The 27,058-nt window shown below is 42.4% G+C and overlaps 1 protein-coding gene across 3 annotated transcripts; it reads right to left on the bottom strand.

Moving 5' to 3' along the window:
* scml2 (Scm polycomb group protein like 2) lies at positions 1-27,058 on the bottom strand. Of its 3 annotated transcripts, none has more exons than XM_061752536.1 (14): positions 26,907-27,058; positions 21,572-21,645; positions 21,367-21,432; positions 20,834-20,904; positions 20,041-20,275; positions 19,186-19,274; positions 18,811-19,054; positions 8,815-9,125; positions 8,005-8,134; positions 7,702-7,908; positions 5,404-5,577; positions 4,292-4,504; positions 2,355-2,509; positions 1-2,153 (listed from the first exon to the last, which is right to left on the bottom strand). In XM_061752536.1, the coding sequence occupies exons 2-14, from the start codon at positions 21,591-21,593 to the stop codon at positions 2,028-2,030; spliced, it is 2,043 nt and encodes a 680-aa protein (XP_061608520.1). In that variant the 5' UTR covers positions 21,594-21,645; positions 26,907-27,058; the 3' UTR covers positions 1-2,027. The 3 variants fall into 3 exon arrangements, with proteins under 3 accessions (XP_061608520.1, XP_061608530.1, XP_061608539.1); XM_061752546.1 differs by having other exon boundaries at positions 2,355-2,506; XM_061752555.1 differs by lacking the exon at positions 4,292-4,504 and having other exon boundaries at positions 2,355-2,506.

The following is a 27,058-nucleotide window of genomic DNA, read 5'->3' as shown; positions in this document are numbered from 1 at the left end:
TAAAGTGAAAATGTTTAATTATTTGAATGCATATCATACATATAACAAACATTTTTGGGAGCAGAGTAAAAAGTTGCGACAAGATGACAAGGCATTTCAAATATACATACTTGGTTATATTATAGCTCCTCTACAACGCAGTGTATGAACGCAAACGCTATTGTAAAACTTGATACGAAAACCTGAGTTTTGCGTTGAAGCGAGATGGCTTCAGCTATCAACTTGTCACCACTATGGGGAGCAACAGTGTGGAGTGGGGCTTCGAGCAAACATCGGATTTGGTTTGGAAGGAAATTGCAAGCAACAAATGAAAATAGAAAATCCTGTCACTTTAAACACAACACTGGATTTACTTTTCACAGGGCATTGAATTCCGGTTGTCTAAAAGGATGTTTCGTCTTTTTCAGTGGGGCGTGGTTACGCACATTCTTGATTTTTCCCAATTTGAAAGCCTCATATGTTTGGCAATGGCTTGAATCGTTCCAATTTGGCAAGGCTGTTAACACCCTTCTCTGTGGTGTGTCCAATGTACGTTTATTTTCGCTTTCCTAAGGATGTTAATACTCTATTCGGTTGCACCCGAAGGCCAAAAGTGGCCGTTTGTTATTTGTTAGAGGCGAAATTATGGAACGTGTTTCCGGAACAACGCTCCGGCTCAAGCTGTCCCGTGTAGCCCATTTGCACCAATTGATCACGCCTGCTCGGGTGAGAGCCCAAATGTCTCCTTAGACATTCAAAGCAGTGCAGTTGCGATCGATTCAATTCAATGCCCTGACAAAATAACCTGCATGAATGAGAATATTCACAGGCTTGATGCACTTTATTACACAATGAAATGATTAAGAAACGTTTGGCATATTTGAACAAGCCTTCTGTCTTCGGAACACTTTTTTTTGTACAGCAATGGCAGTAAATGACCTTGCCTCTTATTGCGATATCAACACTTGCAAGGTTCTAGTCGTCACAGGTGTTTAAGCGTGTGCAACTGTCAAAACATAATACAATAGCGGTCAAAGAGCTCGAGTAACACATTTTCTGGAGTGGGAGATCTGCAGCAAACCGATGGGAGTCAATATTTGTCAGTCATTCCAAACAATACCGCCGACAATTGGGACAATCCCTGCTCTCACTTGTCACGCCCACGACTGGCGCACTCGACTAGCTTTATTTGAGGACTTATTACACCCGAACAAGGAATCAGTCCCAAATGGTTTCGCATTGGTAGCGAACATCACATTGGTGTCGTTTTCATTTCAGTGCGACAATGTTGAAATAGCAAAGCTACCGTGTCTGTCTGAGGTTATGTTCTTCAAAATAATGTCATTAAATAATGGCCTGATGATGTTCATGCTCAGGCAAAAAGAATAATAACAAAAACATGCCTCCGCACACGTACTGGATACTAATTACATTTAGGCTAATGATCCAAAAACGTACTGCTTTAATGTAAAGTAAATGCTTGGTAACATTAAAAAAATAGTTGATATCAGAGCAAACAATGCTGAGGTCGTGAGCGCATACCCCCACCCCAAAAGACCAAAACGTTGATCTATAACTTGTATTTCTGCTGTTTTATTTCCTCAAACTGGATCTGTGTAGTCCGTACTAAAAAAAATCCAAAGTGTTGACAGTGTAAGTGCAGGGCTATCCAAACTTTCTCCTCCGAGGGCCACTTTGACAGTCTTCAAATTTGTTAAACCTCTCCATCAAGCAAGCCGATAAAGTAACTTGTTTCGGATTTGTCCGGATTTGGGGTTCCTCGCATTAGTGGTTCATTTCTTTGTCCTAAACATCATCAGCATGAGAGTTTGGGGGCGGGGGACACACACCAAGAATGTATAAACTGTCGTTTGGCAATAGCCTGCGAACTGCTAAAACTCCCAAAATGTACATACAGTATGTACAGTACATAAAAGAGTGCAAAGACAGATGTTATGGTGGCTTCTGTCAGTGCTTCATCACTGCACAAGAGCAACCACGTACTTGTGTTTGTGTTTGCCAGTGAGTGGAGAACGCGTCGGGCCTTTTTATTGTTTGGTCTGTTTCAGCTTCTCAATGTGATGGCAGAGTTTGAGCGCGGGGCCCAGCTTCAGTCCCATGTACTTCATGATCACATCGCTACGCAGTAGCATCAAGGCTTTGCCATCAATCTCCTGCGGAAAGAGCAAAACATGTTGAGCAGGCTACCAGATGACAACCACTTCATCCCAGCGTCCAAAAGAATAACAGCACTTACTTAACATTTCTCTCTGCTAACTTGCATCGTATCTAACATATATTGCCAGTACAGAATGTAAACCCAAAAAATCCAATTGCAGTAAACAGAAGGGAGTGGACACAGCTGAAGTACTCACATGCTTCCGAAAGAGCTCCACATGTGGTCCAAGAGTGTGCGGGTCCGCCTTCTGGACAAACCGGATCACGTCATCAACTGACCAGGAAGACGCATCGTTCCCTGAACTGTCCTTGTCTTGTGTCACGTGGTCTGGGCCTGTGGTTGAACTAGCTGCTGAAGAAGAAGAAGAAGAAGAAGAAGAAGAAAAATGACACAAGGACCTTTTTTGACATTTGGGCTTGCAAAATTCGGTGAATTTTCAGAGATGGAAACTTTCCGTGAGAATTTATGGGAATTAACCAAGAATCTATCAAATTGAAGGCTGGCTCTAAATAGGAAATGTCATAATTGAATAGAACTTTAAGTTGGGGCAAATATGTTTCTGCGTAACTACAACAACCACATTTCATGCAAGTCCAGGCGAATTGGAGGAACAACTGCATGAAAGGGTTTAGCAAAACTGCAAAGGCTACGTTTGAGAAGCTTTAGGGAACATTCTTTTTTTATCAACATGTTAAATGGGAACATGCATGGTAGGTTAATTGAAGACTCTAAATTGCCCGTAGGTGTGACAGTGAGTGCGAGTGCGAGTGCTCGTTTGTTTGTATGTGCCCTGCGATTGGCTGGCGACCGGTTCAGGGTGTACCAATGATAGCTGGGATAGGCTCCAGCACGCCCGCGACCCGCGTCAGGAGAAGCGCGACAGAAAATGGATGGATGGATGTTAAATGGGACTTTTTGGGGGGGTAGGGAGAGGGGGCTTTTTTATTTAATGTGCTGGGGTAGCTGGAGTACGAGTAATATTCACTTTAACATGCAAGTTTCTTTAATGAAAGAATTGACTGTTCAATAAAATATCTAAAACTCGTTACATTTATAATGACATTATTGTTTTTCATGGATGCTGCTTATGGCGCAACAATTTTTACAATTACTTTTGAAGCAAAGCAAATGTATTTATGTAGCGCCTTTCATACACAAGGGAACTCAGTGTGCTTTACATGATTAAAAGCATTTAAAGACAAAGAAAAAAATGACTTATAAACATTTAAAACAAAGAGGGAAAACAAATAAAAGTACAATTAAAACAGCGTACAGTGCAAGAAATATCTTTTAAAAGTAGAAATGCTCTAAAAAGCTTGGGGAAAAAAGAAGAGTTTTTATCCTGGACTTAAAAACATTTACGCTTGGGGCGGACGTCACGACTTCTGTTGGCAACTTCTTCCATTTGTGTGCAGCATAATAGCTAAATGCTGCTTCACCATCTTTGCTTTGCTTTGCTCTTGTGCTCCACTATTTGACCTGAGTCTGTCGATCTCAGAGCCCTACTGGGTTTATATTCCGTTAGCATTTCTTTTATGTATTCAGGACCTAAACCGTTTAGTGATTTTTAGACCAGTAGCAGAACTTTAAAATCTATTCTAAAGCTAACTGGAAGCCAATGTAAAGACTTTAGAATTGGAGTAATATGCTCTGACCTCTTTGTTCTGGTCAGAACCCGAGCTGCAGCATTCTGAATGAGCTGTTTTTTGTGCTCTTTTTGGGGAGTGCAGTCAGAAGGACCATTACAATAGTCAAGTCTACTTGAGATAAAAGCATGGATGAGCTTCTCCTGGTCTGCTTGGCACATGCAAGCCTTCACTCTGGGTATGTTCTTCAGATGGTAGAAGGCAGTTTTAGTAATTGATTTGATATGACTGTTGAAAGTCAGGTCGGAATCTATCAGAACACCAAGGTGAAAATGAAATGATACCTTTCCATTGAATTAAGCTCAATTCCCAGTTCATTCCCATATGGAAAGTTTCCAATTTGGAACATTTCCAAAGTTCCCCATGAAGAACTATAACGAGGCCAACATTGAATTTGAATAGTAGTTCAACGTAAACATGTTAAAACTGTACTCTGAAGTGTAGAAATGAAATGTGTATACATATGAAGATGTATACGTGATCCTACCCTCCACGCGTCTGTGTGTGGGCGCTTGTCCGAGTTCACTTGGGTTGGAGCTGACTCTTTGCAGAGGTGGAGGCGTGTGCGAGTGCGAGGCGAAATACGGCCGTTCCCTCTTTGTTGCCCGATACTCCGCCGCTATGTGAGGCCGCGCGTTGGGAGCGGAATCCTTTGTGGAATCATTGTTAGACAGGCTCTTTTCCGTGTGAGACAGCGGTTCTGAAGGGAGAGATCAACCTCACATGAGCCGTGCTTTTCAAAAATTGACTTAACTGTATGTTAGAGACTTCCTTGATCTGATCAAGGAAAAACATTTACTTTACGTTTACTTGTTTTTTTGTTTTTTTTGTGAATTGACATCTTTATGCATCAAAATATTTTAAAAAATGCATATATTATATAAATACCCAGTTTACGCTATATCGCAGATTTTGTATGCAATAGTTTTTTTTATGGGGTTTTACAACATTTAAAGTTGCGCGACTTCAGGTTAGTGCCACGTGGTGCAGCATCATGCAGCCTAGTGGTACCCATACCAGACTTTGAAAATCACTATTTTAGCGGATAAAGGTGTCTTCTCCAGAATAAAAGGCCTAATCTTATGAGAATAACGTTGCTGTTGTTTTTTTATTCACGTTTTAGAATAGACTTTCTTCCATGGATAAACATTGTCTTTAATATCATAATGTTGCGACTTTATCTTGGAAAAACACGACAATCTGATTCGATGACGACTTTTTATCTCGACAAAATGTCTTTGTTATTGTAAAGATTGACTTTTTTTCCTTCAAAAATAATACTACGCAATTTTTTTCCCCCCCAAAAAAAAAAAGAATTTGTTACTGTCATTCTACATTTTTTCCCCCCGCAAAAATAGGCAACTTTTTAAGTCCTATGCCATTTAGGGGTACACATGGTAGTTATGATTTAACTGGAATTTGGATGGGAAAATGGGGGGGGGGGGGGGGGGGGGGGGGTAAGCCCTGATCAAGGCTATTCTATGGTTTTTATGTTCTTGTTACTTAATGCTTATTTGAAACCTTTTTTAAAGCTGCGGGGAGGGAATGGGAAACTTACATCACATTTCAGAATATTTGTATATCTTTCTAGGCACAAACCTGACTTTGTCCTGTCAAAGAAGCGTGCGTTTTTGGTGAAGGGGCTGAAAGGCTGCGAGCTGAACAAGCTGACACTCTCCAGATGCTGACACATGTTCTCCAAGAACCTCAGCACAGTGGACGCACTGGAGACGGAGGGGAGCTTGACATAACGGATACCGTGCTCGGAGCGCACTGTAAGACACAACATAAACACATACTGTATTAGTGTGTGTGCTGCGTAGGCTCACACCTGCTCACACGCAGGCTGAATGCATTCACAGTTAAAGGAAAACAGCAGATGGTTTGGGGTTAAGCGCCCTCCTTTTATCAGCACAAACCCACAACCCTCAATCTGCACGACACCCTCCCACCCAAGCCAAGCTTGCACAAACACACAAATTAATGTCCCCCACCCCCTCCCCATTGGCCCATACTCTTCCCAATTTCACCCCCTCGAGGGAGACTCAATCCCAGCATCCAAAAACAGGTTAGATGCACATGTCACTTGTGATTACAGTCCCAGCGCTCACATCAGATGCGGCCACAGGCATTATCTTTTATATTCCTCCTGTATCTCGGCAATTTCTTCCCAAAATGCACACGCACGGTCATTGACATTGACTTCCAATTAGATTTCGCTGATTGCCTATATGGAGTAGGGAACGTATAATGATTACTATGAACAACCTCTACCAAGGCCAAACTGTTAACACATGTAGAAATAAACAATTTGCTGTAAATGTTGGTGCATTTGTCTAAATTTATGCTAGCAGGATTACGTGACCTTTTAGCAGGCTCAAGATTAAAAAAAAAAAAAAAATGACCTACAATACACGGCCATCTGCACAATATAAAGACCTCCAATACAAGAGCTGCATTTGATATCCAGCCTTCACAAAGAGTCTTTAGTCTAGCCATACAAGAGAGTAAGAATATTAGCAACAGCGATCCGTATGATGCATTGCAATCTACGAGCACAATAATAAGCACGCACATTGTCACTTCTAGACAATATCAATCAAAACTGAATATCTTAATTTATATTTCTAAAAGCAAAACGAATGAACCAGCTCTTGTGTTGGAAGCATTGGTTAGAACCACTGAGGCGAATCTCTGCTCCTTTTGTCTTTATGTGCCAATGCGATTGGCTGGTGTCCAGTCCAGGGTGTATCCTGCCTCTCACCCAAAGCCATACTTTTCAAATCAAGTAATGTGTCACAATAATTACTATGTCGACTTATCGTTCCATAAATAAAATGGGCACGGTAGTTTTTCCAGACTCGATAAAATGTCATTGTTGTGGTGAGCCGACAGAGTTAGACGGCTGTGTCATTAGCCGCTAGTGGGCTCATGACACGCCGGCGGACTTGTACACTCTTGTCGGTGTCGGCTCCGTCCAATATTCCATAGCCTTGCTCTATATGTGCAGCACGTAGACTCGCACAACAGAGACACTTGAGGGAAAGTTAACTGCTTATTGTGTTCGCTAGAACGCGAGCTAGCCTGAAAGCTAACGAGCTAGCCAGTTAAGGAGCAAAACAGCTCGCTCCAGAGCGGCGATGTCGTTTAAAACATCAGCGCTTCGTTCCAAGTTGTTGTGCGTGTTACTCCCCAATTAACACACACACACTGGAAAGTTAACAGTTTATTATGTTCGCTAGCGAGCTAAGGAGCTAAACAGCTGTTTGTTGTTAGTCTCCAGGGAACACAAACGCGGGAAAGTTAACTCTATATTAAGCTTAACCTCAGTGACACGTTATTTAGACTACAGCGAACGTCAACATACAGTATATTTAATTGACAGGTGAAGGGCTCGTCTTGCAGCTCATTATTGTATATTTCAGACGCAGGGGGATCCATATCACAGAAAAAAGAACAAATTTACTAAGAGCAAAAGAAGGGGAAATTGTAATAATAACAACAATAATAATAATAAAAACCAATAATGATTTAAAAGCAAAAAAAAAAATATTAATAAGGGCGGATCTTGCTTTTCCTCATTTCATGGGTATAAAAAAAACATGATTATCGTTTATCGTGATAGTTTTGGGGAAAATATATCGTTGTAAAATCGCGACAGGCCTAGCAGTGTTCACAGAACAGCGCCGGCATCAGATTACCCAAGTCAACGCAGTTCACCCCCTCAAGAAGAACCAACAAACATTGTTCCAAATAATGCGCAATTCCAATACATAACTCAAGCTAAAGGCAACACAGCTGCTGCAACCAATCCCCAGATGAAAAGCTGCCGAAAAAAGTATTGCATTTTTATCCCAAAGTGTTGGTTTCTTGCCGCGCGAATTGAAGTCTACAGACCTCGGATGACCTCTCCTCCTGTGTGGGACTGGCTCTGTAGGAACGACAGCAGCACCGAGGGCTGGTATGTGCAGTCCACACAGGCCTGGACGGCCTGCTGTAGCACCGCGTTGACCGGAGCTGGCCCAAAGTGGTCTGGGAGCTGCTGCACCAGTTTGCGATCAAGATGGGGGCCGTAGTCGCCATGCTTGTTCACATAAACGCACACTGGATGGACACAACCAGAAAAAAAACAAAAAGAAATCAGTGTTTTTCCCTCCAATGGTAATACACTGCAGCGCCACTTGCACTGTATGAGTTTACCTGTGCAGACTACGTTCGAGTTGTTGTTATGGTGGTTGTCTACTGAGACGTGGCTGGTGCTCAATCTGGTCTCTGGAGGAGAAGCTGGAATGGATGATGAGCCCAGTGACTGCACCACGCGGGGCTTCCTCTAAAAAAGAAGAACAGAAAATTAAAAAACACAAAACAAACAAACTTAGGTAGTTATATATTCAAAGTGTATTTTAACTGCCTGATGACCACAAACTGCACACACCGCAGCTTGCATCACAAAGACGTTCTTTCTAACAGATTCCGTATGTGTTAAAGTAGCAGCTGAAGGTTAATAGTTACCGTAACATTGATGCTAAATCAATCTATGGTTGTTCGCATCAAAAGATTGCATTAAGGTAGCGGACTTTTGTTGTTGTGTGGTTTGGTTTAACATTCTGGTATTTAGATAGACACAATGTTTAATTTTCTTCTGTTGTATCAGTCTGTTTTATAGTAAACTTATATTCGGAGTGACAAAGGGCTTGAAGCAAACACGCTTGGCATTTTATTTGAAAAACTGCGCGAGCGCAAGTCTGTTATGCAAGTCTCACATTTCTTGACAGCAAGAGAGTCAGAACGGGTACTAAGGAGTACTTAGAAAAGTGTCTTTTAATAAAGCAAAGTATCTTTTAATGCTTAAATGTATTTCAAACACATGGGAGGGTCAAATTATATTTTTAAAAAATGTGTGTCATCTCTTAATATCGTGGTTACCTATCGCAGATGGGTCGAACTTCGCAATAAATGGCGGTTCAGTGTATTCAAAAGCATCTTTCTTTGACCATAGGATCGTCTCACCTTGCTCCCAGGCTTGGGCCCTCGCTTCCTGTGTGGTCTCGGGGCCAGTTGAGTGGTCCTGACAGGGCTCTGCGACGCGCCATTGACCGCTGCGGCCGCCGCAGCCTCAGCTGCGGCCTTCAACAAAGCAATAGTCTGCGACTTAGGACGCCGACCTCGGACACCCTTGCGAACAGGCAGGGGCGGCAATGGGTTGGGCAGTCGGTAAGACGTCTGCATCGTGGATGAGGAGGAGTTGGAGGTGGAGCGGCGCGTTGTGAGGGAGGCTGAGGAGGACGAAACGGGGGCGAGGAGAGCACCTGGAAGAGTGACTGGAAAAGGAAGAGACGCAGATTGAATAAAACATTCCACTGTTACGCTACTTCACAAACTGGAAATTGAGATCTGACCGGTTTTGATATGGGTGATGAAAGTTGCATGCATCTACAGTTGTTAGATGAATAAGAGTACAAGCCTCACGAAATGAACAAAGACGATGGTGGTAAGAACCACCAAAGGCTTCCACTCTGGGATTATGAAGTGCGCCTGTGAGATGGATGAGGATGGATTTAACTTTTATAACACATTTTGTTATTGTAGAACTCAAATAAAGGTGATCTGTTGCGTCGTACATAGATGAGATGAAGCTAGAAATAGTCACTATGGCAATAGTTCATATTTTCTTCAATATTTACATGTGTTGCAAAAAAATAAACTATGCAATAGTACAGAACAATCCAAAAATACAGTGAATCCAATCCCCAAACATTTTGGCTGTGTCCATCCATCCATCCATTTTCTGAGCCGCTTCTCCTCACGCGGGTCGCGGGCGTGCTGGAGCCTATCCCAGCTGTCATCGGGCAGGAGGCGGGGTACACCCTGAACTGGTTGCCAGCCAATCGCAGGGCACATAGAAACAAACAACCATTCGCACTCACAGTCACGCCTACGGGCAATTTAGAGTCCCCAATTAATGCATGTTTTTGGGATGTGGGAGGAAACCGGAGTGCCTGGAGAAAACCCACGCAGGCACGGGGAGAACATGCAAACTCCACACAGGCGGGGCCGGGGATTGAACCCAGGTCCTCAGAACTGTGAGGCTGACGCTCTAACCAGTCGGCCACCGTGCCGCCATTTTGGCTGTGTATTTCTTTAAAAAAGCCATTATCCTTTTTTTTTTTTTTTTTTTTTTTTAACCATCAAGTGACATCCGAATTATTTGACAGAGGCACATTTTTTAAAAAAGTATTGATTTGAAATTATTACTGGTCTAAGGGAACATAAAATGCTAATGTTTATTATTGGCTATTAAGGGGTGAGGGTTGAGGTCAAAACAATTGACTTCTTCCAAACCAAACACATTTTAAGGCATGGCTCCATCTATGAAGCCTTTGAATTCAATATATGCAACAACAACAATCATTTCCCACTGTACAGCAACGTTTTATCCTTCAAGCTACATACAAACACTGCTCCACGAGAGTATTTCATATCATTATCATAAGTCACTTTATGTTTAATTCGTCCATTAAAAGGCTGTCTTCTCCTTTAGATTTGCAGGTTTGATTCCCAAGGTCCCAAGTCAGGTTCAATGCTGGCTTTTTTTCAAATCACAGTTGTTGGAGCTTAGTCTCACAGGAATTTAGTAGGATAGAAAACTGTAATTAGTACACAAACCTATGTATTTAAATACAGTATGAAAAGACATTATTGGGCAAATGACTAGAAACAGTTTTAGTTATACAGCGGGTAATATAGTGATTACATGTTTCGTACGATTTCTTACTAAATTCTTGTGAGATCATATTGAGTGGATATAAATGCTGAATGATGTGTCAGTCAGATTTCTTTCTCAGTGGTTGTATAGTTTTGGATTTCGGAATAGCCACATTTCTCATTTCCAAAAAGTTATACCCAAAATAAGCATGGCTGAAATTACAAATCCTGCATTCTCAAAAAAACAAAAAACAAAAACTGCTTGGGGGAGAGAAATTCAAACGGTTTCATGTGAAGAAAGGGCTATTGTGTGGAAGTTCAAATAAATAAATAAATCACAAAGAAAAACCTGGCACCACCACTCGTTCTGTCTTCATTTGCCTGAACATCGCATCATCACAGAATCATCCCATTAGAAGTGGAGTGAAAAGAAAAAGGAAATGGAGCAATGAGAGCAATAACTACCTTTTCACTTTTACTTTCGATGCAAAAGGTGTGTGCAGGGGCCTGCTGGTGAGCGTGGAAGCTCTCGAAGGGCCAAGGCTTTCATTTAAGCCACCTGGAGAGGTCTTATGGAAGGACTAAAAGCTGCTTAATTGTGAAAGGAGTGGAAGTGGGTGTGGAATCATGCAGTGTTTTGTTCCGGTTGGGCGGCGGGGGGGCAGCTCAATAGTCACACGTGTTTGCATATCAGTGATATGGAAATATTTTGGTCTGTTTTTGAATTCACCTTTGCACAAATTCCTTTTTCATTCAACCACGTGAATGTTGACTGCTTACCCAAACAGTTGATTTACAATTCGGAGAACGGTATGACCCAAGCTTCGAGAGCAGTCATTACATTACGAGATGCTTTTTCCTATTTTGCACAAAATCATTCTCATGAAATTAAAAGGACTTAACAAGACAGCAAAATAATAGTCCTGCGGTTAGGAAGGAAAAGCCAACAATGAGAATGTGTGATTGTACTGACGACAAAAAAAGTTCTGCGTATATTTGTCACATTATGTTTTGGTAATCCTTCCTGAGAAGAAATATTCAAGAGCAGGCATCACACACACAATAGACATATGGCCCTGATCATGACTCGACCCGCTGACCTGTGTAACAGCCTGGGGAAACGTGTATGTGTGTGCATGCACATACATCAGAATGAGGTCGCTGAGTGTGTGTGTGTGTGCTGTCTTGAGGGTGGGGGAGGGGCCCAAAAGAGTTTGTCCTCATCTAATTACACTAACACACACCCCCCACCCCCCCCACACACCCTTCACAAAACTGAGCTTCCTCACATCATCAGTTAATTCAGCCACTTAAAAATACACACAAACACTTTCGTTGTGAGCATCGCGAACGAGCTGAAAAACTTTTCTTAAACAACCCTCCTGACTGACACACACCCACGTATAAAACACTCACCATTGTTAATGAGAGTGCCTAACAATGTGAGTATGGGGAGGCTTAATCTTGCGTTAACCGCTTCCTGATGCTCTACCCACAAACACACACACGATCAAAACCAAATGGGGCTCCAAATGTACAGCCAATAAAAACAGCTCAAACTACAGACATTTGCAATCTAGCGGAGGCAAAAATGCTTACAAGTTGTATTTGTTTGCATCCGGATGAAAGTCTCGAAAACAACCAAAACCACAACATGCTCAAATGAAGACAAGAAACCCGCACATCCTGAATCTGAAGTGGATCATTGTCATATCTGAAGCCTTGGAAGCACTCACTGATTTATGCATGACTGTGGCTCGTCTTAAAATGCATGCTGAATAAATGTCTTGCTACTACAAAGAAGCAGTCAGTCAACACACATGGTTCCTCGCAAACACAGCTACGATACAAAGGCAAGAAGCAGACATAAGCCTCACAAAGTTTCGGGTAGTGTTGATGCAAAAACCAAAAAAAAAACATGCTCACCAGGAAATGCCGTCTGAAAAGCAGAAACTCTTGTGCTGCAGCTGCGGCTTCCCAAATAGTGATAGCAGCAGCCGTGGTATTAGTGGTAATAACAGTCGCTTCCTGTTCCTTTCTTTGAAACAACGCTCCGTTTACAGATTTTCTCCCTCATCCGGTTCTAGTCCAAACTTTAGCGACTGTGCTCTCATCCTCTGCACTTCATTGCTTCATGTGAATCTCGCTGCCTTCGCACGACTCTCGTCTGTTTTGAGTCTACAACAAAGCCCACTCATCTGCTGCTGGTTGAAGCTGCTGCGAAGCTTCCCTCCCAATGAATGAGAAGTGTGTGTGTGTGTGGGGGGGGGGGGGGGGGGGGGGTATGGGGGCGAGGGAGGGGTTAGGAGCAAGAGGAGTGAGTGGGTGTGGTGAATGGAATTGGGGGGGGGGGGGATTTGGGGTGTTGAATCCTTTATTCATGTTATCTGTAGGCCATATCGTCAGTCTGCATCAGTCACCTGGCTCTCAGCGAGTCTCTGGGGGAGGGGGCGGTGTCAGGGGGAAAGGGGTTAACGCTGGGGCTCCTGGGAGAAGCGTAGAGGGGTGGGGTTACAGATTGGGAGGGTGGGTAAAAGGTTAAACTGGATGAGAAGAATCCTGATTGAAACTGGGAAAAAGTCATCGTAGGAGGCAGTGTGCACAGAAGCATGCTTTCACGCAACACACACATCCACACACGAACCAGACGGGGGTCCCCCCTCACTGTAACCCGAGCCTTTTCAGACATTTTCAGATTGGACATGGCCCGGCCAAATGTCAGGAAACAGTGGCATGGTCAGATATCAGCTCGTCTGCAGAACAATGGGGAGCTTAGCGGCTGCAGGAATCCTGACAAAAGTCCCTGATATCTATATCTATCCTCTGATGACTAACATTTGACTGTCCAGAGTTCTTAGGGATTTGTTTTAGTATTACAACACAATTCATTTGATATTGCATGATTCTGTAAGGTGTTGACCAATAACCACAAAATTCCACTTTGCAACAAACTTTTTTTTTTTTAATATGATAAAATTCTCCTTGTATATGGACTATTACAATGGTGTAGCTACAAAAGAATGAAAACAGATTCTAGAATGACACATTCCAAATTAAGTTGGATTCGCTTCCACTGAGGGTTGGACTCCACCAAGACTGCCCTTTGTCACCTATTTTGTACCTAACTTTTTGTGTGATGTAGTTTCTGTTGACTTCGTCAAGCCACAATCTTCAACTCTCAATGGAGCGGTTCGCAGCTGAGTGGGAAGTGGTTGGTTTGAGAATCAGCACCTCCAAATCTGAAACCATGGTACTCAGTTGGAAAAGGGTGGAGTGCCCTCTCCAGGTCGCGGATGAGGTCCTGCCCCAAGTGGAGCTTTTCAAGTATCGTGGGGTCTTCTTCACGAGTGAGGGAAGAATGGAGCGAGAGATTGACAAACGGATCGGTGTCGCGTCTGCAGTTATGCGGACCGTATCGGTCTGTCGTGGTGAAGAAGGACCTGAGCCGAAAGGCGAAGCTCTCAATTTACTGGACCATCTACATTCCTAACTTCACCTATGGTCACAAGCTGTGGGTCGTGACCGAAAGGTAAAGATCGCGGATACAAGCGGTCGAAATGAGTTTTCGTCGCAGGGTGTCTGGGCTCTCCTTTAGAGATAGGGTGAGAAGTTTGGTCATCAGGGAGGGGCTCAGAGTAGAACCACTGCTCCTCCACATCGAGAGAAGCCAGATGAGGTGGTTAGGGCATCTGGTGAGGTGTTCGGGACACGTCCCACCGGGACTATGTCTTCCGGTTGGCCTGGGAATGCCTCAGGATCCCCCCGGAGGAGCTACATGAAGTGTCTGGGATTCCCAGTTTAAGGTGCTGCCCCTACGAACCGACCGTGGACTAAGGGAAGAAGATGGATGGATGGATGGATGGACGGATGGACGGATGGATGGATTTCTGTCCAATGTTGAGTATTAACTTTTTACCTAGTTAGTTTGAATACAAGGTTGCAAACCAGTTGGAATGTGAAAAGCAAAATACAAAACAAATGTTTTTCTTCATGAATTATTTAGAACGCAACACTGACCCAATTTCAAAATCCAAGTAGCAAAGAGTAATCACGCAAAAGGTTGCTAGGCAAAAAAAAGTTGTTATTTTCAAAATGAAGGGTTAAACTCCTACCGAAGATGCCATGTTCTGTGGTTTCTTTCAAAAGCATGAAGTACGGAACAGCGTGGAAGGGAATAAAAAAGTTATTTTAAATGGAGTCTGTATACCGGCAGTCTCTCACATGCAAGTAAATCTGATTAACACCTCATTAAGTGTTCACCCAAGCCCCCAATACGTTCACATAGTATCTGCATACAAACATGGCAACTGTCTGTGCACATTATCCCCTTTTTAATGCACACACACACACGCACAGAGTGCAAATCTGTGTTAAATCCCCCGCATGAGGACGTCACACCAGTCTATGTGCACCCTAAAGGAATAATATAATCTGTTAGCCATGGAGTCTAATATGGAACTACAGCTTGGGTAGACATCAACATATTTCTGTCTGAACCGAAATACAGTATGAGGACATATGAGTACTTGTCTGAGAACAAATCTGTCGTCACAGCAGTCACCTCCATTGAGAAAAACTCCCCAAAAGCAGGCACACATTCACCATGAATCATAGTTATTGAGTTAAACGTTGCTTACGGATGCTTACGCCAAATTTGTGTGGGACCTGACAAATTCCTGTTTATTCAAGAGCTCATAATCTATATAGTACATATTGCCATTGTAGATACACAACACTGTGCCTACCTGCAAAACATGATCAAAAGCTCTATTTTGGAAAGACACGACACACTGCCGAGTTATTTGTCAAAGTGATTTCCATAAATGGCTGGCCTATGTCTAAATGTCTGCCAAAGAGCTGCTACAGCCTTAGCATTAAACGTTATCATTACTGCAAATTACATGGCGACATACTCATGTCTGCAAAGCATAACTACTATATAATTATATGCCGATTAAAATGAATAGCTCAGCTTTGCCATCACATTTTAATAACATAAGCTCCACCACCAATTCCTGCACAGGCATACAGACTGTTTTGTCTAGACCGCATCCATCACTAACGAGTGAGGGCCCGTCAACTAACAAAACCATGGAACAAGGAACAACATGAAAAGAAAAAGCTTAACTGTTTGTGTTATCTGAAAATATTTCGTCTATTTTTTTATTTATTTTTTAATCTAGAAAGATTTCCTGGAACGGAACATAACACAACGTAGCAAGTGTGATATCAAACAATAAAATCTTTAGTTATATTTGCCTATCACTGAAAGTGTATCTGTGAGCTTTTTTGCCACACTTTTACCTACTAGTAGGACTAATAAACATAATAATCAACCCCACAGGGAGTTTCTCAGCCAATGAAGTGGCAGTTTGGCTGGTTTGTGTTTGTGTCTCTGTGCCACAAAGATGTTTTTATTGTCTTGGGCAGTCGCTTGTTTCCCCACACTGTGAGCTCTGCTTTCCCTAACAGATCTGCCCCTAAAAACATCCAATTTGACCATGGCAAGAAGTATGCAGTAAAAATGCATTTGTAATACTTGATACTTGGGGTATTTTAACAAAAGCATGGCACAGATATGTTGTGTGGCAAGTTTTAAATTGTGAAAAAAAATACATGTCTCATTTAATGTATGTTTTTGTAACGCTTGAAATGTACAGTATGTTAATCGTATTTTAATTGGCTCATTTGTTGAATGACCTATTTGTGCTTCTGGATTATTTGTTTGGGTCTTTCAAAGATGCATTTGAGCGTGAAAATGATTACAATTTAAAGCTATTTTTACATGGATCACTTACATGGGTGAAGTACAACAACAAGTACATAGACACTTATCATTTCCACATTAGACTTCCATTCTTAGAAACGACTGCAACGGACAATTAAAACTGCTGAAAGGATTGTCGGTACCCCCCTACCCACCCTTGAGGACTTGCACGCTGCCAGAATTAAGACAAGAGCGTGCAAAATCCTCTCGGACCCTCCGCACACCGGTCACCGGCTCTTCCGGCTCCTTCCCTCAGGTAGGCGCTACCGAACAATGCAAACTAAAACTAGCAGACACTCCAACAGCTTCTTCCCTCTTGCCATCAACTTCTTAAACAGTTAACTTACAATTCCATTACAACATGCTGCCAAATTTTTTGTCTTGAGTTTGTTGTCACATTTCTGTCGTGCCAATTATACATTCCTCGTGCACTCACTGTAGTCGTCTCGCCACGCTGCACTATTTGCATATCTGGTGTTGACCAATACTGGCCACTCATGCCAGAGTAGCATCTGCACCACTTGCACACTGACTGAGGAGTATCTGCAACATGTGCAAAATCAACATTGTCCCAGATTATCGCACTACTAGTCACTTTAAACTGCATACATTCCTTGAAGTCTCGGCGCCCTTTGCACAATGGTCATTGCACCGGACTATTGCAAGTTAAATTAGTCATTCAAACTACTCTAAGTGCTAGAGGACTCTGCATCTTTTAGAGGACTCTGCATCACAATTGTCAAAAAAAAAAATTTAATAAAAAAAATAATAAAAAATGTACCGGCATTACCAGATAACTAGCAACCCTTTATTTCTCAGTGACTGTTTTTCTCAATGTCTTTGTCTCAAAAGTGTTCTCTTGTCAATTGACTGTCTGTTGTCGTACTAGAGCGGCTCCAACTACCGTAAACAAATTCCTTGTGTGTCTTTGATACATACTAGGCAAAATAAAGATGATTCTTATTCTGATATTTTTATTATTAATACTGTAGTAATTTGGCTCATCAACTTTGCCTTGAGATGTTTTCATTGTGGAGAGCGCTGGAATAGTGAATTTATGGATGAATAAAGCCATTTATCCTTCCATCTAGCTACATGGTGGTGCTTGCTTTGTGCACTAGTGCTGATGTGTCAGTGCAAGTGCAGGTTTTCACATCCTGCTCGACGATGACACTAGCCTCTTGCTTTTGTAATATGTGTTAAGCTAGTGTTTACCATTCCTTGGGTGCCAAGATAACTTCTTCTGGATGGGTTGTGTCTGAACAGCCAGATTACCGCACAAGGACATGCTAATATCAGGAGTACTCCCAAACACCGGGCTGTCTGAGACTTAACTGCTCTGCATGTTGCTACTGAGTTATAACTTGGGGGAGGATTCCTGATTGTTTTTCTTACACAAGCTTGACTTGCAACAGCTATAATTTTTCATGTATTAAAGATAGGAACGCAGTCCCCCCCCCCCCGGGCCCAAAAGAAAATATCAGAATTTTATAGTTTCAAGAAGCACCTTAACATCCTACACGGCATCGCCTACAAGGTTCTTTTTTTCCTCACTTTTTTCCACCTCGGGTTAAAGTATTGTGGCCCCCAATGGTTAAACAGGCTCAATACTGGACTAATGGAAAAGACCACCACTACAGGTCCACAGGTTGAGGGCACATGAGTGCGAAAATCAAAGCCTGAAAGGTGAAAGCGAGAAGTTTGTATTTATTTCACGAGACCAAGCACAGATCTCAGTTCTCTGGTGTTATGGGGTTTTTCGATGCAGTCTGCTTTAACATGACACCAACAAAACGTTTCTGTCTGGCCTGATGGCCTCATGGCCCCAGTATCACTATTCATTTTGGTGCTTTGCCAGCAAAAAAAGATTGTAATCCGACTCCGTACATTAAATAAAGACGTGCCACCTTCAGATGGGAAATGTTGCTTGCACTGCACTCTAGTGGTAAAATGCTGTCATGTCAATGTCACAGCTCCTTGCAAGAGTATCAGCATCAGGAACCAACTTTATTTTAGTTTGCCTAGCATTCATAGTGGCATATTTATCATCAGACCAAAATACATGAACAAAATTCAGCATTTCTAAGCAAAAACTAAGTGCGGCGTGTTGAATATGTTCTGTTTTATACTGTAATATTTTTACCAGGCTGGCGGTTTCGTCTCACCTCAATGTATTTTCAAAAGTGCCATCCTAGCGCCACATACAAGCACAGAGCAGCAGTTCTTTAAAAGTTTAGACATTTGGTAACAGCTATGCTAATTTGCATTAGCCCGTCCATGGCGTTTCATATTATGTTAGCACGAAGCTAGCGGACTTTCATTCAAGCAAACCATCAAATGTCATCCCTTTTATCACTGTAGAGTCATTTGATTGGCTTGTTCATTATCTTACAATGCCTTTTTTACGTTTATAGTTGTCAGTTTGTATGCCATACAGGCGCCGCTGTTGCTTTAATGACAGAACATCTACAATACGTACCTACATGGAAACTAAAAATGGATGCCATTTGGATGAAAATGAAAGCTACACTCACAGAAGTTTCCAGGGGGTTGTAAACTGTGTTTCGTCAACACACACCAGCCGACAGGGAAGATGTCTCTGGAGTCGAAGGGGCACCAGTAGTCAAAGGCACCTCGCCAGCCATCGAACATGACGAAGATCTCCTGACCTTTGACCTCACCCACTGTGGCCGGACAAATCAAGTAAGGGTTTTTCCTGTCCACGGCTTCCAGCTTCATACCTGGCTTGAAATAGTTTTTAATGGGGCTAGCAGGTTCCTAGAAACACACAGAGAGGTTTTTTTAGCTAAACAATATCCATTACATTTATTTTTTAAAAGTATATCAAGGATTGGTATGCAACAATATGCATAGTTAAATTATTTGAGCTTCAGACTTTCAGAACAAACCTTCTTAAAAGCACACGCTGGTGCCATCTCTGCTCCACTCAGTGTTCGGAGGAGGAACATAGGCCACGAGGAGGCGTTCATTCTAAAACCTGAACACAAATTCAAACACATATTGAATTACATTTTCATCTTTTATGGTGCTAATGAGGACAAGTGGATGGATGGTTAAAAACGTGTTGTTTTGCAACAGGGTAAGAGTAGCCTTGGTTGTGAGATGACTGCTATTACGCGAACCAATGTTGGACTACGTTTTTACTGTAGCACTGTATACCAGAAATGGACATCAATGAAGTCAAATAAGAAAAACATAGGTTCATCACATACACTATTTAATCTATCTACCTACCCACCTATCTAAAGATTGAAGTTTCTCATGAGTCTCTCATTTGCAGTTACAACAGCTTCAACTTTAGTTTTTGTTCATCCCAAAGATGTTAGTGGTTGTGGACAGGGCTCTCAAAGTTATTTAACACCAAAAGCATGCAAGCTCTATGGACTTTGCTTTGTGCACTGGGACAAAGTCATGCTGGAAAGGAAAAGAGTTTTCTCCAACGGATCAATGCTGAAAGTGTAGAATTGTCTCAAATGAAGACATAGTGTCCTGTATATACTCAAAATAGACGAGCAGAAGATTCAACTTGGCAGGGAAACACTGGTGAAAGTAATAACAATAACAATGCATTTGCTCCATGAACGCATCCAATTAAGTAGGCCTCTAAAAGAGATGCCGCTAATTGGAATCATTACTTTTACTGTACACTCTACAATGTGTGCGAATGTGAGAGGCTGCATGATAAAACAAGCTCGGTGATTGGTGGATTGAGGTATAACGGCGTTATCTGAATGCAGTCTCACCCAGTGGGGGCTGCAGCATGTCGCCATTCCTCTCGCAGGTCCCTATCGGTTGTATGTCCGACGAGTCGACCAGTCTCCAGAAGTCGTTGGTGTTGTCACTCCCATCCAGGCGCAGGCGTAGTCGAGTACCCATCATGCCCATCACCGTGGCGATGCACACAGAGTTGGCGTTGCGCGGGTCGCGAGCCTCCACCTTCATGCCTGCCTTGAAGTCATTCGAGGGGGGGATTCTGGACTGCAGCCAAACAAAAAGATGCACAGCGAGGTTAAGCATACTGGAGCGAACATGACCTATTACACTACAACATTCCGCTGGTTTTATCTCAGTTTGTCCTTTGCGGCCCCGCTATGTCACAGATTTCTAATAGTACCTAAGAACATTATCCTTACGAACATTTCAGGCACAGAATTTTACAAGAATTAACAACAGGATGCTTAAGCTAATACCACACAAACAATTATATGTTTTCATTTTTTGGGGTGAAAATAACGTAAACATTCGCAGGACGGAGGAAAAAGTAAGTTAACCCTTGAATTTGGTAACTGGTTAACCCTCCTTTGGCAGCAAAAACGTCAATCAAACATTTCCTGCAGGTGCAGATCAGACGTGCACAAGGTTCAGGATGAATTTTGGACCATTTCGCTTTACAAAACTGTTGCAGCCCAGGAAGATTCCTGGGACGTCCGGTGTGAATAGCTCTCGTGAGGTCCTACCTATCACAGGTGGGTCTGGAAAGTATACCCATGCTAAACGGGGGTTCACTCTACTTCATATTCAATAATGATCAGCTACCTGTTTGAAGCAAGTAGGTGAGGCTGCAATGGACGAAGTTTCTCTCAGGTAGTCTTCCCAACTGAATGGCTCTAGCAAAAGAAACAAACAAAGCTGTAACAGACAACACCACCCAGAATATTGAAAAGAAAGACACTTCGATGTTGTTGCACACACATTCACAGCTACGGGCAATTTAGAGTCCTCAATCAACCTAGCACGCATGTTTTTGGGATGTGGGAGGAAACCGGAGTACCCGGAGAAAACCCACACAGGCACGGGGTGGAACATGCAAACTGCACACAGGCGGGGCCGGGATTTGAACCCCGGTCCCCAGAACTGTGAGGCAGATGTGCTAACCAGTCAGTCACCGTGCCAGCTTAGACAATACATTACTATTTTATTTTTTTTTACTAAATTTGGCTCCCAGGGAGGAACCAGATTTTCTTAACTGAGTATTTTGAATGTATGTTTCGGGACTGGACTGGACTCCGATTGTTTCCCAATTTCTGACAGTGTTAGGGGTAACTAAGAAAATGAAGTGGCGCACTCACCGTTAGATTTGTCGAGTGCAGAGCCTGCGCCAATGCTCGGCCTCTCCTTCTTCTCCTCTTTCTGGTCTGAAATCAAACCATGGTCATTACCATTAGAAACGGTACAGTCACCAGATACTTAGTTAAGTAGACCTGAAAACTCTACTGGGATGGAGCAAAATTCTGCTGTTACAGAGTTTGGTGACATAAGCCAGAGAAGGCCAACCTTTGTGTGGCGTTCGGCCCATGACGACCAAGATGTTATCCCACAGCAGCAGAGAAAGTCAGACAAGCTCCTCCCTAAAAGCACAAAGCACATATCCTAGTTATTAACGCGCGCACGCCACAATAAAAAGCAGTGACCATCCATCCATCCTTTTTCTCATATGGGGTTGGGTCGCAGGGGCAGCAAATCCAGCAGGGAAGCTCAGACTTCCCTCTCCTCTGTGATCTTGTGCTTTGGGTTACGACCCACAGCTCATGACCATAGGTGAGGGTAGGAAATTAGTAATGTGGACTGACCGGTAAATCGAGAGCTTCGGCTTTCGGGTCGGCACCTACATCACCTCGACAGACCGATACAGACTCCGCATCACTGCAGGCGCTGCACCGATCCACCAGTCGATCTCCCGCTCTATTCTTCCCTCACATATGAAGAAGACCCCAAGATACTTGAAATCCTCCACTTGGGGCGGGATCTCATCCGCGACCTGGAGAGGGCACTCCACCCTTTTCCGATTTAGTACCATGACTCTACTCATCGCTGGTGTCATCGCTGGTGTCGGGGATTGCCTAACGGCCATAATTCCGGTCGCCCACCTCAACAATGGAGGCGCGGAAAATGGCCCACTGCCAGAGGCAAGAGCTGAAACTCCTTCGTAAAAAGCAGTGTAATAGTCATAATAAAACAACAACTATGTCATTTGGAGGGGTTATTATAAATCAATAATTTCTTAAAATACCAATGTATACTATATATTTTTGTCCATTTAACTATTTATACAAGTGAAAAAACACTTTCAGGACAGCCTTCAAACCTGAAAATGGAGTTTGCAATAGTTAATGAATGGTAAGCTTTAAATGGTTTATTTGCATTTAGGGCTGTGAAAAGAAATTGGCTAACTCGGCTAGGTCGATGCGAAGATTTCTGCCTTGGGGCAATAAAAAAAATGCATATTTGCGTCGCCAGGGCCCAATTGGCATCACCCGGAACAATTTGCCCACTGTCCATGTTTAACGCACGGACTTTTGTCGCAGACGGATACACTGTTGGACAAGTGAAAACAATTAGCAAAAACGCCAGAGGAGCGTCTGTAAGTGATTTTTAAAACACTACTAGATGTGAAATATACATATCACATGATGTATGAGTGAGCTGAATGGTTGTTAGTGTTTTTTTGTAGTTGTTGTTGGTTGTTTTAACAAAAATGGTCATTGCAAGTGCGCTAATGCTAATCGTGAATGATGACTGTTTAGCAAGAGTTATTTTTTTGCCTCAAATACTGTACAGCGTTTACAACACACTCATTACCAACATATACGGTTTAAGGAATGAAGTCCAGTCCTCATAAATGAAAATAAAATGCATGTTAGTAGTAAAAAATAATAATAATAAATAAAGAAGTGGGATGCGGGGGGGGGGGGTTGATTATTCGACAAACTACCTCTAGGATAGTCAAAAGGATTTGATAGTGAGCATCGTGATCCACATTTTGAGGGGGGGGGGGGGGGGGGGGGGCTAAATCATTAGCAACAAGTTTAGCCTACAATGAAAAACAATAACTACTATTAACCACAAACAATACAAGCGGCCGAAATGAGTTTCCTCCACAGGGTGTCCGGGGCTCTCCCTTAGTGATAGGGTGAGAAGCTCGGTCATCCGGGAGGATCTCAGAGTAGAGCCGCTGTTCCTCCACATCGAGATGAGCCAGATGAGGTGGCTGGGGCATCTGATACGGATGCCTCCCGGACGCCTCCCCGTTGAGGTGTTCCGGGCACGTCCCACCGGGAGGAGACCCCGGGGACGACCCGGGACACTCCGGAGAGACTACATCCTTCGGCTGGCCTGGGAACGCCTCGGGATCCCCCCGGAAGAGCTGGATGAAGTGGCTGGGGAGAGGGAAGTCTGGGCGTCCCTGCTAAAGTTACTGCCCCCGCGACCCGACCCGGATAAGCGGTAGAAAATGGATGGATGGATGGATCGATGGAAGCACAACCAACATTTGCTTTTAAGATTCATTTTAAAGTTGTTACCACATTTTTTAAGGGTAAAAATCTTTTTAGAATAATCCAGATAAGGTCTGACCATAGTCCACCTTCCAGCAGTCAGTAGCAAAAATTCAACTGTGGAAAAAATAATAATAATCCAAGGCAAAAGGACATCAAAATGCCAGAAATATTCCAAAACAATCCAGAATGTTCAGCCCAGAACTGCAACCTCTGCATTGTAGTGTCGCCGCTCCTCCCTGTGAAGCTCTAATGTCTTTGCAGAAAAAGCCACAAAGTGGGAAGGAGCCATAAAGATTCCAAGGTGTCATAAAAAGCCATTAAGATGTGTGGATATGGGACATCTGCAGGGCCAGATGAAAAGGATTCCTGCTCTGCCACTCGCTCAGCGACAGACGGATTCAGTGTTTGCACGCCCCTGTCTGCTCCACTCATGAGGGTCATGCGTAAAAGCTCAGCAGACCAGGAAGCACTTCCATTTTTACAACCTCCATTTCCCCTCAAGCGGCCCCTGGTCTGAGATTAGCGTTATGATGCTTGAAACAGAGTAGATGAGGCGGGCGGGGGGGGAATTGGTGGTTTCATGAGCGGTTGTAACTTTTGATTGACGTGAGTTTTTGAAGGAGTAGTTAATATGAGGAGCATTTTGTTGTGACTCCTTGAAAGGGTTGAAATGATGACAGAACTTGTGAGAACGCATAGCTCCTGATTTATTAAAGGTCTGTGCGCGTAAAAATGGGCACAAAGCCATGCGGAAGCTGATCCGTTAACCGGGCAAACCCGGGATTGCGTCTGCTAAACGGACAAAATTGCAGCGCAATTGACTTTGCACATATCTACCCTGAACTTGTATATACTGGGAGAAGTAAATGCAAAGCTGAGATGACCTGAATCTTTAAATGCCACATCTGAAAATTGAGGCGAGCAGAAGGCTTCGGCAAAAGACAGCCGATTGGGAAAACTGATCTTTTCCGCTCGTGTAAACATTTTGTAAATGCCAGAAACAAAAATGAACAAGATGCATTTTTATTGAACACACAAACTAAAAAAAATTTTTATATAAATGTAAATCGAAAAAACAGACATGATACCATATAACTCCAAAATAACAAACCTAAAATAACTAATATGTTGCTCTGCATAAAAATATCTGTCAAAAATATACACATTTTAAGTAATGAATATGCTGCTCAAAAAAAACAAAACTGAAAATATTAACAATAAATTGCGCTTTTCAGTAAAGTTAAAATAATAATAGATTGTAGTTTGTGTGAGTCATCCACGATTCACACCAGACAAAGGTTTTTTATTTAACAATATGTTTATTATTATGGTCGTACAACCGCACTGCATCACACAGAGAGCCGTTTCGAACATTGTGCCACGACTAAATGACAGAATTATGAAACACACCTCTTATTATGATGCAGTTTAGTATTACACCACAATGAATAATTTCTTCAGAGGGGACACTATACCACACTTTGAGAATCACTCAACTATGGAATTCTAACTAGATTTCCAAGTTGCGTAGAACCAAACATGATTTTACTCTAAAGAAAAGAAAAAAAAAACATTTTTTTATGGTCATTTCCCATTGAGTGAGAAATTTTTATTTTTGCTTATTATTTTTATTTGACTGTTTGAACATTAACACTGTGCTTAAATACCGTAAAATAAGAATATGTGCTGAAATAATCATTCATTTCAAATGTATTTCACATAAAAGTTAAATAAAAAAAAAAAGGAAATGAATGTTTGGAAACAAACAGTTCGAAAAGATGAAATGTATATGTACTTAAAAGTTAAATATAGCTGGACTGTACTTAACAAATGTAATGTGCTGGATTGAAAAAAAAAAAAAAAAAAAGTTAAAGCCACATTATGAACTGTTTGAACATTTCGAAATGTACGAATACTCCATTTTGAGAATCACGGATCTTTGCGATTTAAACATTCAACACTCAAAACAAGCGCTGTCACCATCGAATATTTTCAGAATCAATGATTCTATCGATTAGTCCGTCAATGAATTAAATAATCAGATAGATAGATTTTGCTTTCAAAATGTATTGCAAAATCTTTTTTTATTTTTTTTGGATTGCTGTTTATTAACCGCTTGTTATTTGGTATTGTCTAATGATTAAACAAAACCAAATACAGAACACAAGCAATATCACACAAGCGGATGTGACATTGCACTCGCCAACCGTTTGTGAAACTGCGAGCGACTTCTTGGGTACTGATTAATCGCAAAGGCTTACTACTTTGAGGTTTCTGGGGCTGCTTCAGTCTCGACGACGTCCACTGCTTATTCACACTACGACTGCAAATAATGATTTTGAGACACTCTTATTTTCCGCCCCCCCCCCCTTCCCCGTAAATTGTTTGTTTCATTTCCCGGTTTGGTCCGTAACAGGTCATAAAACAGGGGGCAGGGGGGGGGGGGGAAATGTTGATCACTGTTTTATAAACTAAAAGCAAATGTCTTACTTACAAATATCATTTGTCTGCTTTCATAGAGGATGATAGAAATCAAGGACTATTTACTGTTGAGAAGCTGGAATCAGGATTTGAACGAGTTGAATTAAACAATGGCTCGAAACTATGAATCAATTGTGAAAATTTATGTCAATTAACATGAAAATCTGTGATTTGTTGAGTAATCGAATGAGTTTTGCACCTCTAGAGAAAGACTCAACCATGGCCGATTCTCAGAGCGATGGAAAAACCAGAGTTTTTATTATTAGCTAGTGTTTGTTTTTGAACATTTATTTGGTGATGGTGGTGATACTCGGAGAACTAAGAATTTTCTTAGGGCAGAACATGCTGTAAACACGTTTTAATCCTTAAGAAATGTGTTTTTAGTTTGTTTTGTTGTTTTACAGTTACTTGGCCATGGTACTGGAACCGCTGGCTAATATAGATAGATTAGATGAGCTAGATCAAATAAATAGTGAGGAGTTAGTAAAGTGTATAACGCATTTTCAGTCTTCCCAATTTGGTGGGCGGGACTCCGCTCATTATTATCAAGGCTAACGGATGCTAATGTTACATTATTTAAAATAATAATAATAAATAAAAATAAATTTAAAAAAAACACTGGAAAAAAACAGCAGCGCACTTCAATGTGAGCCACAGTACTGCAACCAAAATAAGAAGTAGGCTTCATACAAGCAACATGCAGTACAGTGGAGGAAAAAACACACACTGCCAGCACATAGCTTCCAGGTTTGGCAAACGCCGCCATTGTGGGCCAAATGACGAGGGAGAGAGGCGTCAAATAACGTCTCGGGAGTCGGCGCGGGGCAAGAAGAAGGAGAAAGAAGACGTACCGAGCGTCGCAGGCGCCTGTTTTGGATGGCGAGCTCTCAGTTTGTGTCAGATGCAGGCGGCCGCCATGTTCGCTGCAGCTCCGCGCATGTCCGTCGCCGCCACGCGCGCGCACGCGCGCGAGCGAGCGCGCGAGCACAGACACGCACGCGCA

This window comes from Phyllopteryx taeniolatus, chromosome 2 (assembly GCF_024500385.1).
Source record: "Phyllopteryx taeniolatus isolate TA_2022b chromosome 2, UOR_Ptae_1.2, whole genome shotgun sequence".
Lineage (NCBI taxonomy): Eukaryota > Metazoa > Chordata > Actinopteri > Syngnathiformes > Syngnathidae > Phyllopteryx > Phyllopteryx taeniolatus.
This window is presented reverse-complemented; position numbering and strand designations above follow the sequence as displayed.

Excerpts from the sequence above, each read along its gene's own strand:
- scml2 (XM_061752536.1), bottom strand. The coding sequence starts at position 21,593 with ATGGGCCGAACGCCACACAAAG. Across the intron at positions 19,275-20,040 it reads CATGCTGCAGCCCCCACTGG|GTTTTAGAATGAACGCCTCC; the intron begins GTGAGACTGCAT and ends ATTTGTGTTCAG. Across the intron at positions 2,510-4,291 it reads CACACACAGACGCGTGGAGG|CAGCTAGTTCAACCACAGGC; the intron begins GTAGGATCACGT and ends CTTCTTCTTCAG.